Below are 15,622 nucleotides of genomic sequence, written 5' to 3' on the forward strand. Positions count from 1 at the left end.
AGCCAAACTCCCTGCACTCAGAGGGCATAAGGATTCATTATATTTTGACATCCTGGCAAGGTTTAATTGCTTTGATGCTGATTAATCATTCCAGATACTATAAGCAGAACCCTTCTACCCTGACCATGTGTCAGGCTCAAGTCGAATATGTATGCTGCTATCGAAGATCAGCAACAAAGCAAATAAACAGCAGTAGGGATCATTGAGAGACGCTCCTTTCACTCCGTGTTTACTGAGTCAAGGGTCAGCACTCTGCCTACCATGCACAGTGACTGCAGCCGTTGTCTGCTGATGTCCAGAGTCACAGGTGTACTTTCCTGAATCTTTCAGTTCTAAGTCATGAATGACCAGCTCCGTAGTGGAGCCCTGCTGCTTCATCTCGTATTTCAAACCAGGGTAGAGAATAATATCTCCTTTCCTCCACTCCACTAGAGCATTGGGTTTGGTAAGCTCACACTTCAGTGTTACTGTACCACCTTCTTCTGTATTGGCATCTTGAAGCTCTTGTTTAAAAAGTGCCGGCAGGGCTATAAAATAGAAACATAACTTGCAACATACTGCAAATTGGTTTTGGGAAAGAAAAAATAGAAAGAAATTGCAAACACCAAAATAGCTTTTTGCAGATGGATCTAAACATCAAAGCTCTAAATCCAAACTACAAGGTTATTTTCCCTGAGAGGTAATAGGAATATCTGCAGAACAAAGTTGTTGATTTCAAGAAGTCACATTGGCCAGCAAGTATGTACAGGCTTCATCTAATCTAAGACCTAAAGGCAGCAGAAGATTTTGCCAACTATAAAAGTAATTGACGTGTCCTGATCACTGAAGAGGTCTTCTACAGATCTGCAGGAGGGCGCAGAAGAATATAGCACAGTATTTTCCAGTATACACAGCCTGGAGATCATCAAAGACAAGGAATACTATTTCAAATAAATGGAACTTCAGTTAATAAGGTTGGACAAACAGAGATAGAAAACAGAACACCTGACAGGAGAGGACAGACTTTTCTAGTCAGGAAAGAGGAGATAATTTTTACCCTGGACTGTTAACACAGCTGTAGACTGGTGCTCTCCACACACACAGATGTAGTCTCCTGCATCCTTCTCAGCTATTTCACGAATCATCAGCTCTGTCTTGGTCCCTTCCTGCCTCATTTTGTATTTCTCACTTGCTTTGAGGATCCGCTGGTCTTTCCTCCACTCCACAGGAGCAGCTTTGGTAAGCTCACAGTGCAGAACAACATCTTCACCTTCTTTTGCTTCCTTGTTCATTAGCTCGTCCTTAAAAAGTGGTGGCAGGGCTAAAGGATGCAACACGGACAAGTGGTCATCAGAAAAGCAGAATTCAAATCCCAATTTCTTTTTGGTACTTGGGATTATTTCCCCTTATGCCTCCCTTTTTCACCCTATTCTAAACTTGCTTAGCAACAGCCAAGTTCAGAAACTCTGAAAGGATCCTTCTTCAAGCGTGATGCGAGCATGGTTTCACTTACCATCAACAATTAATTCCCTGACTGTCTGCTGCTTTTCATAGGGAAAAAGCAACACAGAGATACACAGTTCTACTGGATACAGTAGCATTTTACTTACATAGGTATGATTTTACTTAGATAGGTATGATTTCCAGGAGGCTGGTAGAGCAATTTTGTTTGTTTGACTGAAAACTATATACATGAAAGCATCCAGAGTTCAAAAGAAACCTATTTCTATTTTGAGATTGAAGTCTGAAGGGCCATAACATGCAACGGGAGAATTTCAGGTTCTCACTTTCCCATTTTGGAAATCTGAGCCGAAGGAAGAACAAACTACAGGAACATTAACCTCAAAGAAACTAATTCTTAACATCTAAGCCACAAACCTGCCTTGTGCACAGCTAATATTAATGGGGAGGGAGTGCAAACACAGACCACTTCTCAGACAGGTCAGAAAAAAAGCATGTTTCAGGAAAGCCCAGGAGAGAGTTAGAAGTTGCTGGAAAAAGCTGGTGGGGACAGAACTGGGTCCCTTTGACCACAGTTCCTCAAAGCCAAGGAAGGTTCCTGCACTAAAACACATGCCCATTAATGAGAGGAGAGCAGAACATCAGGTAATGAGATTATTAACATAAAACAAGGATTTATTTCTGATTTGGTTTATTGGGAGCTGGTAGAACAAAGAAGAGTGTAACTGCTGAAAACCTGTCTTTTTTTTTTTTTAATTCCTAACTGTCAAGGTAGTTTCTACTTTGCTGGTCCCCACATAGAGGTTTAGTCCCCCACATCCTTCAAACCTAGGTTATGAAATAGCATAAAGTGCTCTGAAATAGCACCTCTTATCACATTTTGCATTTATGATTTTAAAAATCTGGTGCCCTTTCTGCCAGTCCCCAGGAACAGCCATGGCCAGGTCACAGAGCAGAGTGACCTCTCCTCCCTCTTGGGCTTCCCCATCCCTCACTACTTGTTTGAACAGTGAGGAAGTGAAACAAAGGAGATGAGGGGGAAACAAGCTAGAAAATGTAAGTGCCCAAGAACAGGAAGCTTGAGAAGAAAAGAAAAAAACCCATCTCATTTCCTCCTTTTGGGGGGAGAGGGATTAATAATGCCCCCGAATTTGTGTTGAGCAAATCTTTTTCAGAAAGAAATGAGCTATGCATAGAACAAGAGAAGACAAAGGGAAAAAGCAAAGGCAGGTTACTGATCCAGGGCTGAAAGAGCTGAATTTCAGAGTGATATCTATCCATAGAGCTAGTTATTAATTTAATAGTGCCTTTTTACCATGGACTGTTAAGGTTGCTGTTGTCTTCCGGTCACCACAAACACAGGTGTAATCTCCAGCGTCTTTGACTTCTAGGTCATGAATGACCAGCTCTGCAGTAGTGCCAAGTTGTCTCATTTGATATTTGTCACTTGCTTTGAGCACTTTGGACCCTATTTTCCACTGCACGGGAGCTGCTTTGCTTAGTTCACAACACAGAGAAACTGATGCTCCTTCTGTAACTTCTTCATTTTTCAATTCTTCCTTGAAAAGCGCCGGCAGGGCTGGGAATGGAAAGTCAATACACAGCGTATTTAAACTAAGACCTCTGCAGTTTGCAGTTGGCATCAAGAACCCTTTTAATTTATGTTTAAATCTTGCCAAGTCAGGGACTTTAGTCTAGCCATTCAGGTTGAGGTTATCACTACGATGATCTGGAAAACTGAACCCAGCAGTAACAGCAGGAAAAGAAGAACTGTGCTGAAAGAAGAACTGTGTCAAAATACAAGTGGCTGGATGGATTCAAGATGTAACCTAGAGAATGTATCTCAGGGCCACCCTCCATGGGGGCAGGATATCTCAGCTGGTCGAACACCAGCATTCCTAGGCACTATTCCTTTAAATTTACAGGATAGCAGCTTGTCCGCATGGAGAAACAGCCATTTCCTCTACTCCCTTTGCAGGGATATCAGACCAAATTAAGATGGCAGAACAAGAAGTTCTCCTTTCCTGCACACACGAATTCCTAGGAAAAAGTCTAAAGCTGGTAGCTGAATGATTTACACAGTACTAGTATCCTTCAGAGAAGCAAATTAAAATAAACACACATCTGCAAGGTGAATTTACCATTCACTGTCAGAGAAGCAGTGGTGCATTGGTTCCCACACACACACGTGTAGTCTCCCGCATCCTGCAGATCTAGCTCACGAATTTCGAGCTCAGCAACGGCATCATCCTGTCGCATGATGTATTTTTCACTTGCTCTGAGTATTTTGTTCCCTTTCTTCCATGACACAGATGCAGCCTTGGTCAGCTCGCAGTGCAGAGTTGCTGTTTGGCATTCTATGGCCTCCAGGTTCTTCAGTTCTTCTTTGAATATTGCAGGCAGGGCTGAAGGTCACAGAACGGACAAAGACATTAAAAACGACAAAATCCACACAGCTGATGGTAGGGAGAGGGAGAAGTTTGCTAAGGTACAGAAGCAGAGAACACTTTACGGTGGGAACAGTTTCCGCATAATTCTAGGACATTAAACAAACCAATAGGCAAAGAAGAAAATCAGCCTGGATGCAACCAGATCTTAGAGACAGCTTACAAGTTAAATGAAACAAATTCAACCACAGGTGAACACACAACAAATAGCAGATGAGCTGGTAGAGAAATACACGGTGTTGACAATACAGATAGATGTATATGGTTTTTACCATGCACTGTCAAGGCAGCTGTTGTCTCCTGTTCTCCACACATGCAAGTGTATTCTCCAGCATCCTTCAATTCTACGTCATGGATAAGCAGCTTTGTGACCGTGCCCTCCTGTCTCATTTTGTATTTGTCGCTGACTTTAAGCAAACTGCTCCCCTTTCTCCACTCTACTTGAGCGACTTTGGTCAGCTCACAGCGCAGAGTGGCTGTTTGACCTTCTGTTACTTCCTCGTCCTTCAGGCTTTCCTTGATGCCTGCAGGCAGAGCTGAGGATGTAATGGACAGAGTGTTAAAATGGAGCAGCAAACACAACCTCCAGGTGAAGGGCAGGGGTGGGGGAAGGAAAAGCTAGAGGAAGAGTGGCGAGCTGCCTTAGGGCCTGATCTTGCATGTACTTCACAAGAGGATCAGGTCCTAAATATATGTATTGCATTAGGAGTTGGGGTGCAGGTCTTTCCAAATAAACCATAAAATGTGAATTAATTCTCATGACCATGACATGTAAAGTCAGACTCAGAGAAACTATGCAGAGATGACAACGGACACAGGCAACAAAACAAATCCAACCCATAAGCCTGATAATTAGGACATCTACATGATAATGGTTATTACCGTATACTGCTAAGGAAGCTGTGCACTGCTTGTCCCCACACACGCAAGTATAATCACCAGCATCATTCTCATTTAGATTATGGATCACCAGTTCTGCAGTGGCATCCTTCTGCCTCATTTTGTATTTCTCACTAGGTTTGAGTAACGTACATCCCTTTTTCCACTCCACTGAAGCCGTTTTGGTCAACTCACAGCGCAGAGTGACTACTCCACCCTCAGTAGCTTCTTCATTTCTTAATTCTTCTTTGAAGAGAGCAGGAAGGGCTAAGAACAAAGCAAACATTTTCATGACATGCTGTACTTGGTCACCAAAACAAAAAGAATAAACAGCAGGAATGGGAGGAAGTCTTCATGTATAGACAAAGCTCTAATTTCCTCAGTATAATTCAGTCTGAGAAAATAACATAGCCGGTTACACCATGGTCAGGAAGAAAAGCTAAAGAAAAAATATATAAGGTTTTGCCTTATGTGCTAAGGATACCTACAGAACTAGCCCAAGAGTCAGAATGAAGCTGAGGAGCAGAATTGGACTGACCTCTCGAAAGTGCTTGGGTAATAATAAAAAAGAAAAAGAAGAGGAAGGGTGTCTCCATTGTGGACATCTGATAAAGGCCATCACAGCAGGAAGTTCAGGTGTATCCTCATACCTATCCCCCTTTTGAAACAGCTAACAATCATTCGGAGCATAAGACTGGATGGTAATGTGGTAATATTAGTTGGGGAAGCAATAGGATGGGACAATGTCTGCTAAATCTTTGGAATGGCGTGAAGACCACTTTTGTACATAGAATGTGTAGGAAAGAACAGGAGAGAAGGCTCTCCAAGTTCTGACTCTGACTAGTAAGAAATAAATATTTGAGACTACGGATGAAGAGGATAACTGGGCTCACACCAATTATGAAGCAGAAGAGCTCATGGTTTTTAGAAATAGCAATAATGGAGAAGAACAAAAGGAAACTTCTGTTTGCAGCAAGAAAGCAAGATTAAATAAATGCAAGAATTGTTATTTATGACCAAGCAGAAACAAACTTACAGGACAAGGCAGTGTGAGAAAGCGGTAACTTCTTGAAGAAACAATATCAAGGGCAATAATTACAATATTAACGACAAACTATCCCTCCTCAAGGAAACATCAGGAATAGCCTGCCTAAATCACAAATTCTTCAATGGCCTGAAACTCAAGAGACCTATAAAATGCGAGAGATATTAATGAGCGTGAAGTAATTATTACAGAACATAGGGCCAAAATGAGAAAGGCCAGGTACCCTGCATGTCTCAAGAAGTTCAGGGGCAGTTCCTCATTCCTGGGCTCTGTCATCTGATGGGCAAAGGGAGGGAGAAACTCACAGTGGAAGAATGAATTGAGCAAAGCTCCTCAAGACGCTGTCTGGAGTTCAGTACTATTCAGGATTTTCTTTAGTGATGTGGACAATGAAATTCAGAGTAGTCTTATTAAATTTGCAGATGATACAAAGCTGGGAAGGAAGAGAAGCTCAAAGCACTTTGCGAGAGGATTAGGATGAAGAGGATCTTGACAAAACAGTGGTGTGAAAAATAGGCTGCAATTCAGCAAGAGCAGGTGCAAAATATATTCAGGAGCAGTCAGCAACACAAGTACAAGATGGGGAGCAATAGGGAGCAGATCTGCAGAGAGGGATTTGGGGTTAACAAGAGATCACATAGCAAATTCAAGTCAAAAGTGCAATTTCGATGTGAATAAAGCAATCATCATAATAGGATATATAAACGGGAGTGTCATATGCAAGACATATGAAGTTCCTTCATCCTACTCCACTCTGGTAAAACCTCGGATGGAGCATTTTTGTCCATTTTGGGGCACCACGCTTCTAGAAAGATGTGGATCAACTGAAGATGGTCCAGAAAGCAACAAGGGTGGGCCAAAGTCTAGAAAACATGACTTATGCAGAAAAAGTAAAAGACTTGAAGTTGCTTAGTCCAGAAAAGAGAAGATAAAATGGAGACATGACAAAAGTTTTCAAATCTGTAGAAGAGTTTCAGAAAGAGAATGATAATAAATATTTCTCCATGTCCACAGAAAATGGGACAAGAAGTAATGACTTAAGCCAACCTAAGAAAGATTTTGGTTTGGCACTGGGAAGAACTTTCCAGCAATAATGATAGTCAGGCAGTGGAGTGAGTTATTGAAGGTATTGTGGATTCTTTACCACTGGAGGTTTTTAAGCACAGGCTAGGCAGAGGTGCCTTGGGGCTCAAGGGTGGACTAGATAATCTGCAGAATCCTTTCCAGTTCTATTTTCTATAGTTAAACTGGGGGTTCAAGACTGAAATCATCCTTTTTATTGGTAAATATCAAGATGAAAAGGTCTTGGTAGCAGAGCAAAGAAACTGATTCGTTGACTTTCCAGGTGAGAAAGATGGATGTAACTCTACTGCTTGCTGTCCTCGCTGTCAAGTTCAAGAATCAAGTTCTGTTTGTGTTATTTAAAATTATCTGTCAAATCTTAACATAAAGTGATCTTAGATTTCAAGTGAAGAAAAATGAATGCACCAGCTACTCCATCTCTCCCCGCTCAAGTCCAAAGCAGGTAAAGCAAAACAAAAAATGCAAGCAAGTGGAATCCTTCAGCTTTAAGTGTGATATAAAGCAGTGTAACCATGCATCAACCAGAGCAGGAAGAGGAAAACAGAGAAGAATATTAGTATAACCAATGAAACTAGAATTCTAGTTAGAAATGGATGAAAATCAGAAAAAAAGGCAAGAAAACACATTATAAAAACAATTAATGATGGCAAGAGAAAGAATTCATTTTGAGTCAGTATTGAGGCTTCTAGAGGAGGTAAGAGAAATGTCACACATTAAAATCTGACTTTCTGATTCAGGTATTTTACCATGCACTATCAGTGCTGCAGTAGTCTTCTTGTCTCCACACACGCAGGTATAGTCCCCAGCATCCTTGACTTCTAAAGCATGGATCAGCAGTTGTGTAGTGGTACCTTCCTGTCTCATAGTGTATTTTTCACTTGATTTGAGCACTTTGTGCTTCTTTTTCCACTCCACAGAGGCAGCCCTAGATAGCTCACATTGGAGTGTGGCTGTTTCACCTTCTGTGGCTTCCTCATTCTTCATTTCTTCCTTGAAGTGTACAGGCAATGCTGAGGAATTCAAAATGAACAGAATGCATGACCATAGCAGCTATCCAAATAACTATTTATCTGTGGTCCATGGACTACATGTGACAAGCAAAGCTTTCCCTAATAACGCAGGATTAATGATCACTCTGAGAACCACGTGATGGTGACTTGAGAAAGGTGGAGAACACCTTGCTCACAAGGCAGAGGTTTTTCTTACAGACTGGTCTTTGGAAGGAAAATAGAGAACCACACCAGTCTCGATTTCTTCAAACTCTGCAGGACTGAGTCCTGCATTACTTTGGCTATTGCCTAGCAAAACAGAAAATAAAGCCTAACTGGAATGTCTGTTCTATCGCAATGCAAATCATTTCTAAAAAGGTTTGTAAATGATAGCTATCTGAGGCATCAATCTCACTTTTCCATGAGATGTCTCCTCAGAACACGGTTAAGTAGACCTTAACTGTCATATTATTCTCAAAGAATGTTTAATACCAGGCTGAAAACTATCTCAAAAATATCCCATCATTAAATCGTAATATTCTCTGCCTTAGGATTGTAACGTCATTACAATCAACATAGTGATGACATATGATAGTCCTTTTTTAGGAACTACTACTGAACATGAACATCAAAGTGAGTTGGAACCAAGACGAATATCCCAACGGAACCTGGAATTTTTGCAGTGAATGCTTGACCAGTACCTGATACTGACCAGCACATTCAGGCCCTTATTTCTATGTCCATCCAGTTTTCTAAACTGATCAGAAACAGGGTTCCAATTTCGAAGCTGATACTACCATGCTTTTAAAAAACAGATGGTTGAAAATAATGCACTGAAATGGGAATATATTTTTTACCGTTCACTTTTAGTGCAGCTGTGGTTTCCTGATCTCCATAGCGGCATGTGTAATCTCCAGCATCTGTCAGATCTAAATCACGAATCATCAGCTCGGCAATTGAGCCCTCAAGTTTTATGGTGAACTTCTCATCTGGCTTCAGGACTCTGTCACCTTTTCTCCATTCCACGGAAGCTGCAGGCTTGTTCAGTTCACAGCATAAAGTGGCCATGCCACTTTCTGTGGCTTCCATGTTCTTCAATTCTTTCTTAAAATGTGGAGGAAGGGCTGAAGATCATAGGTTAAGAGAGAGCACTTTAAAAATGAGGAAATACTGCATCTTGATTGCTCCACTGGATTAAAACCCTTAAGCTCTAAAAATTTTGATTAAAATATACAGTACCTGAGTGGCAAATTACAGTGATTTCAGGGGCATCCCTGCCTTTTGCTTTGCAATAGGCCACATTTGGCATTGTCACAACTGAACTGGAAATCAGTGTTGCAAAACTCAGTATCAGAAGATATGCTTTAAAGGCATTTTAAGATATAAATAGTAGAAAGCTGACCCTGAACTTTCAAGGAACTACGCACAGCTCTAGCCTGTGCTAAGATTAGATGAATACTTAAAATGAACACGATCCGTTACTTAACCTCCAAGACACAGTGTATCATTCCTACCTGTCTTTCTCTATTTTATCACAACGGATAATCACCTTTTAATTCCATTCAAGAAAAAATAAATGAAATCTCAGTGATACACCTAGAGAAATTAATTCTCTGGAAATACGTAAAGTGTTATTTATGACTTCACCAAGGTCTTCATTATCTACCTCCAGATTGTATTAACAAGAAAAATCAGGGACTAAAAAGACTGTATGATGCTATTTATCAGCCCCAAGTGAGGGAAAGATATCCCCAGCGCTTGGTACAGCTGTCATAAAATTTAAAATAATAGATGGAATCAAGATCAGTTTGTGATCCTGCTTGAGATCACAGATGACAATGCAGAAAATCCCTATTAAACCCATGTATTTTACCATGCACTGTCAATGACGCAGTCGTCGTCTTGTCTCCGCACACACATGTGTAATCTCCCGCATCTTGCTCCTCCAAGCCATGGACTGTCAACTCCGCAATGGAATCCTTCAATCTCATTTTGTACTTGTCACTAGGCTTGAGGACTTCTTGCCCTCTCCTCCACTCCACTGGAGCGGATTTAGTTAGCTCACAGCGTAGAGTAGCTGTTCCGTCTTCTGTGGCTTCCATATTAATGAGTTCTTTTTTGAATAATGCAGGCAAAGCTAAGGGATGTAATATAAACAAAGAGTCCATCAAAACCATTAATCAGATCTTGAGGAGCACAGGACTAGGTTCTGAGCCCTGTCCTTCGCTATTAGAGCAAACTAAATCACAGTCTCCTTCAACAGTGATCCTGCACTATCTTGAAAATTGCATCTATTAGAAAACTACTGCGGGACCTTAGAGGGATAATTGTCACAATAACCTTCTTCTAATGTTGACTTATGCAGCATGCTCACCATTTCCCAGCTGATTCCAATAGTCCTCTGTATCTACTGCCATGTGAGTTCATCTGTCCTGAACACTAATCACTTGACTGAAAGTCATTGCCCTTGATGACAGCCTTGTTTTTTGCAGATCTCTACAGGAAATACCTTCCCCGATATCATAATTTCCCTTTCTTGATCAGAAAAAAACTGACAAACTAACTTTAGGTGCACCTTTAAGCCATAATTTCCAAGGGCATAATGGCTCTAATATCAGGAACTGGGGGCAGGGGGAGGTTTTTCAGCAAGTGACTGGCACGGGGAAGAAAATGCTAGTTTAGAGGAAGGGAAGAACAGAAGTGTGTTTGATCAGGATAAAGAAGAGGAAGGAAAAGCATGCAGAGAAATCTGAGAGAAGACAGAGTTTTGCCTCCATAGTTTTGTCCATGTCCTTAAAAGCATTTCAGCATTAAGGTATATCTCAAATGAAAACAATTCTTTCATTTACTGGAACTACATGTGAATTGCCTCTGCTAAAGCATAACCAAGACTGTCACACTATTCACCATGGCAGAGGGAGGAACAAAATTTCTCTCACTACTCCTTAAATCAGGACCTTCAGAAAAATGGTTTGGGTTTTTTCTTCCCCATCAGCAGGATGTATCACAGTCCTGCAAGGAAGAAGCACAGTCATCCATTCCTGAACGAAAAAAAAAAACACCTCTTCCTAACTGAGCAAGAAAGGGACATCTCAAAGAAAAGGGGGATCTCTGAGATACCGCTACCATAAGCGAGAATTGGTTTCTTTACCATGGACTGTCAATACAGCCGAGGTCTTCTGATCTCCACACACACACATATATTCTCCTGTATCTTCTACCTCCAGGTCTCGTATCAGTAGTTCTGCAGAAGTATCTTCCTGTCTCATCCTATACTTATCACTCGGTTTGAGAAGCTTGTCCCCTTTTTTCCACTCCACCGGGACACCGACTTTGCTTAGCTCACAGCGCAGAGTGGCTGTTGCACCATCTGTGGCTTCTCTGTTCTTCAGCCCTTCTTTGAAAAACGCAGGCAAAGCTGAGAGACAGCAAGATGGGCAGTGAGACGTAATGCTCCAAAGAGTTAAAATTAAACATCCTCCTCCTTGTCCCTATTATCTTGAACTGATATGCCAATACAAGAACATAAACTGTCACAAGCCTCCAGGAATCAGTATGAGGAAAGAAATCGTATCACCAGGCAAGGACTCAATAGTTGCAGTAATACACAGAGATATTTTACATGTACTTAGAGTCACAGATCAATACAGACAGAAGTAGAAAACATCAGTAGAAAACCCAATTTTTTCCTGTAAAATTTCAAGCAAAAAATAAATCTTAATTTGAAATTTTTGAAAAAAAATTGGTTTTCTCATATGAACTTTTAAACTGAAATGAAAGGAGGATGTTCGCTCTGCCTTCACATATTTAAGCAAATGAAAAGACATTCGACATAAAAAATGAAACACTGAAGTTTCATTCTAAAATGTCAGTTTGAAATGAAAATATTCATTTCAGTACATGGTGGGAAAACGAACATTTTTACCTGAACTGACATTCTCTTTCAAACACATCCGTTTCAGCGAAAATCAAAGTTCTCACTGAGAATGACTGGCAGCTAGAAGGTTTCAGCTTGCTTTACACATGAGACTAACTGAATACAATGACAACTGGCCCGTATGTATAAAAGCACCTTGTTGTCCCAGGAATGAAGTATGGGAGTAAGATTGCAAGTTCCCTGAAAAAAGCTTATCGGGGAATAACCTAATTTCTATGAATTTTTGGAAACCTAAAAATCGCTAAGTCACAGTGAAGGAGGTGGCAGGGCGCACTGGGTGCCCATCCAAATGAACGGAGGAAACACTACAGTTACTTTAAGCACGTTTCTGGGTTTGCGTGTTTTACCATGTACTGTTAAAACAGCCATAGTCTGCTGGTCTCCGCACACACAGCAATAATTTCCAGCATCCGCCGTGTCTACGTTTTGGATTATGAGCTCAGCAACGACACCTTCTCGTTTCATTCTATACTTGTCACTTGATTTGAGGGTCTTGAGTCCCTTTTTCCACTCCACGTTAGCGGCAGCCTTGTTCAGCTCGCAGCGCAGAGAGACGCTTTTACCTTCCGTAGCTTCTTCATCCACCAGTTCTTTGATGAAAAGAGTAGGTAGGACTGTAGAGTAAATGCAATATGGACACAGCATCAAAGCTGAGAAAGTCTGACCCATGAACTTACTCTCTTTTCTTATTTCTCTGCAGCTGCATGTCACTGATGCCATAAAACCTTTACATTTCAGGACTGTGTTAAAATCTCTAGCATTTCAAGAGATTTTAGTTTGCCTTTTAATTTCCTGTCCTCACCCTTTAAAATCTGCTTCAAAAGCCTGTCTTTCTATCTGCAGCCTTAGTTGACAAGATCGAGTCATCACCCTTTATTATATGCATCAACAGAAGTATAGGCATAAAACCAGAGGCCACATTTCAACGTGAGGCCTAAAGCTTTTTGTTTCCTTTGAGAGAACCAGCGGTTCTACAGAAATGCCTGATTTATTGCACTGTCTGTACTTCTATAAACAGGGCTCCTTCAAATAAAACAGTTACAAACAGGCTGCCAGCTTTCTGCAGAGATAAAATACGTGCTTTGGGAGACTAAAAAAACAATCGACAAAAAAGGGGTGGGAACTGCAGGAGCATAAAAAGGCTGCGTTTTCATTAAGACAGTCAGTGTGTAGCATCATATACCGACAAAAGCTTGCTCATCTTGGGAGCAACGTTCTAAGTAACACAAAGCAAATATTAGTCCCACTTTTAGGACAATTCCTGTGGGAAAACTTTTAAACAAGCAGCTACACTGGACTAGGAGATTGTACTGAGTTGGGAACCTGTACTCCATTTGCTGTTTAAACATAGCATCTAGGAAGACAAACAGCACATCAAGAAGAGATCGGGTAAAAAGAGAGAGAAGGAAAACAGGAAAGGAAAATCAATCAGCAATGGAGGAGCTGGAAAATATACAGGAAAAAGATGCAATAGGAGAAAAAGAGGAAGAGTGTCTGGAATATACAGGTTTACTTGGGGCATGCGCCTCGGATTTCTTTTTACCATTTACTATCAACGCAGCTGTAGTCTGTTGATCTCCACACGCGCAGCTGTAATCGCCAGCGTCTGTCAAATCCAAATCCTGGATCATCAGCTCCACAAAGGGGCCTTCCTGTTTTATTTTGTATTTCTCACTTGGCTTGAGAACCTGACGCCCCTTTCTCCATGCGGCCGGGGCTGACTTGCTGAGTTTACACTGCAAAGCGACTGCCTCTCCCTCCGTAGCTTTCTTGTTCACCAGTTCTTCTTGGAAGAGGATAGGCAAGGCTGAAGGACGCAATACCAACAGAGACGGAATCAGAGCTAGAATGAAATGACCTGGACTTTTCCGTGAGCTACCAGACTGCAGCATATACATTTAGTTAAACATGCGTTACTGCTAGATGAATAGAGTGGTAAGTTTGGGGGGGGGGGGGAGAACTCCTACAGTAAAGGAAAAGAAATGAGAGAAAACAGCACAGAACCTAGCTATGCTGCGTCAAAGCAAAAAAGCACAGGGAAATGTCCTTTAGCAGGGTGACTCATAGTCATCACAGAGCTAAGAACATGAAACCTCTCCAAGAAACCATACTGGCAGGTCCTCAGAAGATCAGAAAACACCGAGCGTCCAACACACGAAGTTTCAGGGAAGGGCTAAATGATAAACAGGGGTAGAACGTTTACCGTTCACTCGCAAAGCAGCTGTTGTCTTCTGGTCTTCGCACACGCAAGTGTAATTCCCAGCATCCGTCAATTCCAGATCCTGGATTACCAGCTCGGCAAAACGGCCTTCCTGTCTCATTTTGTATTTGCTGCTTGGCATCAGCACCTTCTCGTCCTTCCTCCACTCGACCGAGTCAACCGCCTTGCTCAGCTCGCACTGCAGAGTGGCCGTTCCGCTCTCTGTGCCTTCCTCGTTCTTCAGTTCTTTTTTGAAACGAACTGGCAGGGCTGAGAGACGCACAATGAATAGGCATTGCAACTCAAAGCCTTACCCCAGCACCTCCGGTAAAAGGCTGAACTGTGATTTATCACGTAACTACCCAGGCCTTATTCCACCACTCTTATCCTCAAACACATCCTGCCATTTCTCTGGCTGGAAGAAAAAAACCCTTAAGTGAACTGTTCTTTGGGAATCAAAGCCTCTGATTCGGTTTGGATCACACATATTATTGACAAACTTATCCTCATCATTAAGGGTGCTAAGCCCTCCTTAACAGAAAATCCCAAGGTGTCTTATGTTTCCATACTAATTCAATAAAACACACAAGCACGTCAGCAGCATTCATTTGAGAAAGGTCTCCGGGAAGACAGCACAACACACATACATGCAACACAGAGCACACTGAACGCTGATGGTGGATGGGGAATGGAGAAAGCAGTGACATGGTAACATGAAAAATAAGGATGAAAAAAGTAGAAGCGAGACATAAAGATAGGTGTTGTTAGGAACTACGCAGAAAGGAGGATGGAGGGGATGGACAAAAACGTTCCAGAGTTTCACGGGTCATTTCTGACTTTTTACCATTCACTGATAAGGCTGCTGTGGTTTTTTCGTTTCCCACTACACAGGTATAGTCTCCAGCATCCTTTGAGTCCAGATCGTGGATCAGCAGCTCAGCCACAGCACCCTCTCGTTTCATCCTGTACTTCTTACTTGGTCTGAGAACAGTGTGCCCCTTCCTCCACTCCACGGGGGCCTCCCTGCTCAGCTCGCAGCGTAGGCTGGCTGTCCCCCCTTCCAAAGCTTCCAAGCTCTTAAGATCTTCTTTGATGAGTGCACAGATGGCTGAGGGATGAAGCGTTCATTTTATTTAAGGGGCATCGGTACCAATCGGTTACCTCATAAGGGACTTAAACAGTGCCAAAAACAATTCCCTTGGTATACAGCTAATTAACTGCGACTCACCTGCACTTCCAGGACTTTAGTTGCATTTATATTAGCACACCATGAAATCAAGGGAAATAAAAACAAGATAATTATTTTACAATAATTTGATATCAAAGTAAGAACTCCTCTGTTGCCCAAATACTGTTGGTCACAGACACATGAAAAAAATGGCTCAGTAGCTGAAGGAAAGAACTGCACAGTCTTTAACAAAATAGCCGAGGCCATTCTTACCTCCTGGCTTAGAGCTCAGACAAGTGTCTCTGTCCAGAGCAGAAAACAGAATAGTTATTTCAGAAGCAAGGATAGATATTTTACCAGACCAGGAATATTTGATTGGCAGGACCTAGCAGGACCATGGCAAAAACAACAACAAATAGTCACAAGCCGGTATC

At 41.7% G+C, this 15,622-nt stretch overlaps 1 protein-coding gene across 1 annotated transcript in view; it reads right to left on the reverse strand.

Annotated features, from left to right (window-relative positions):
* Nucleotides 1–15,622, reverse strand: part of LOC136991342 (obscurin-like) — a 148,807-nt gene that overhangs the window by 90,645 nt on the left and 42,540 nt on the right. Inside the window, exons 24-37 of the mRNA XM_067292208.1 lie at nt 14,865–15,128; nt 14,024–14,290; nt 13,364–13,627; nt 12,168–12,434; nt 11,035–11,301; nt 9,757–10,020; nt 8,741–9,007; nt 7,641–7,904; nt 4,770–5,033; nt 4,160–4,423; nt 3,582–3,845; nt 2,756–3,019; nt 1,037–1,300; nt 261–527 (exon numbers count right to left, since the gene is read on the reverse strand). Of these exons, the coding sequence (XP_067148309.1) occupies nt 261–527; nt 1,037–1,300; nt 2,756–3,019; nt 3,582–3,845; nt 4,160–4,423; nt 4,770–5,033; nt 7,641–7,904; nt 8,741–9,007; nt 9,757–10,020; nt 11,035–11,301; nt 12,168–12,434; nt 13,364–13,627; nt 14,024–14,290; nt 14,865–15,128 (3,711 nt within the window). The remainder of the gene's footprint in view (nt 1–260; nt 528–1,036; nt 1,301–2,755; nt 3,020–3,581; nt 3,846–4,159; nt 4,424–4,769; nt 5,034–7,640; nt 7,905–8,740; nt 9,008–9,756; nt 10,021–11,034; nt 11,302–12,167; nt 12,435–13,363; nt 13,628–14,023; nt 14,291–14,864; nt 15,129–15,622) is intronic.

Source organism: Apteryx mantelli, chromosome 2, assembly GCF_036417845.1.
Source record: "Apteryx mantelli isolate bAptMan1 chromosome 2, bAptMan1.hap1, whole genome shotgun sequence".
Lineage (NCBI taxonomy): Eukaryota > Metazoa > Chordata > Aves > Apterygiformes > Apterygidae > Apteryx > Apteryx mantelli.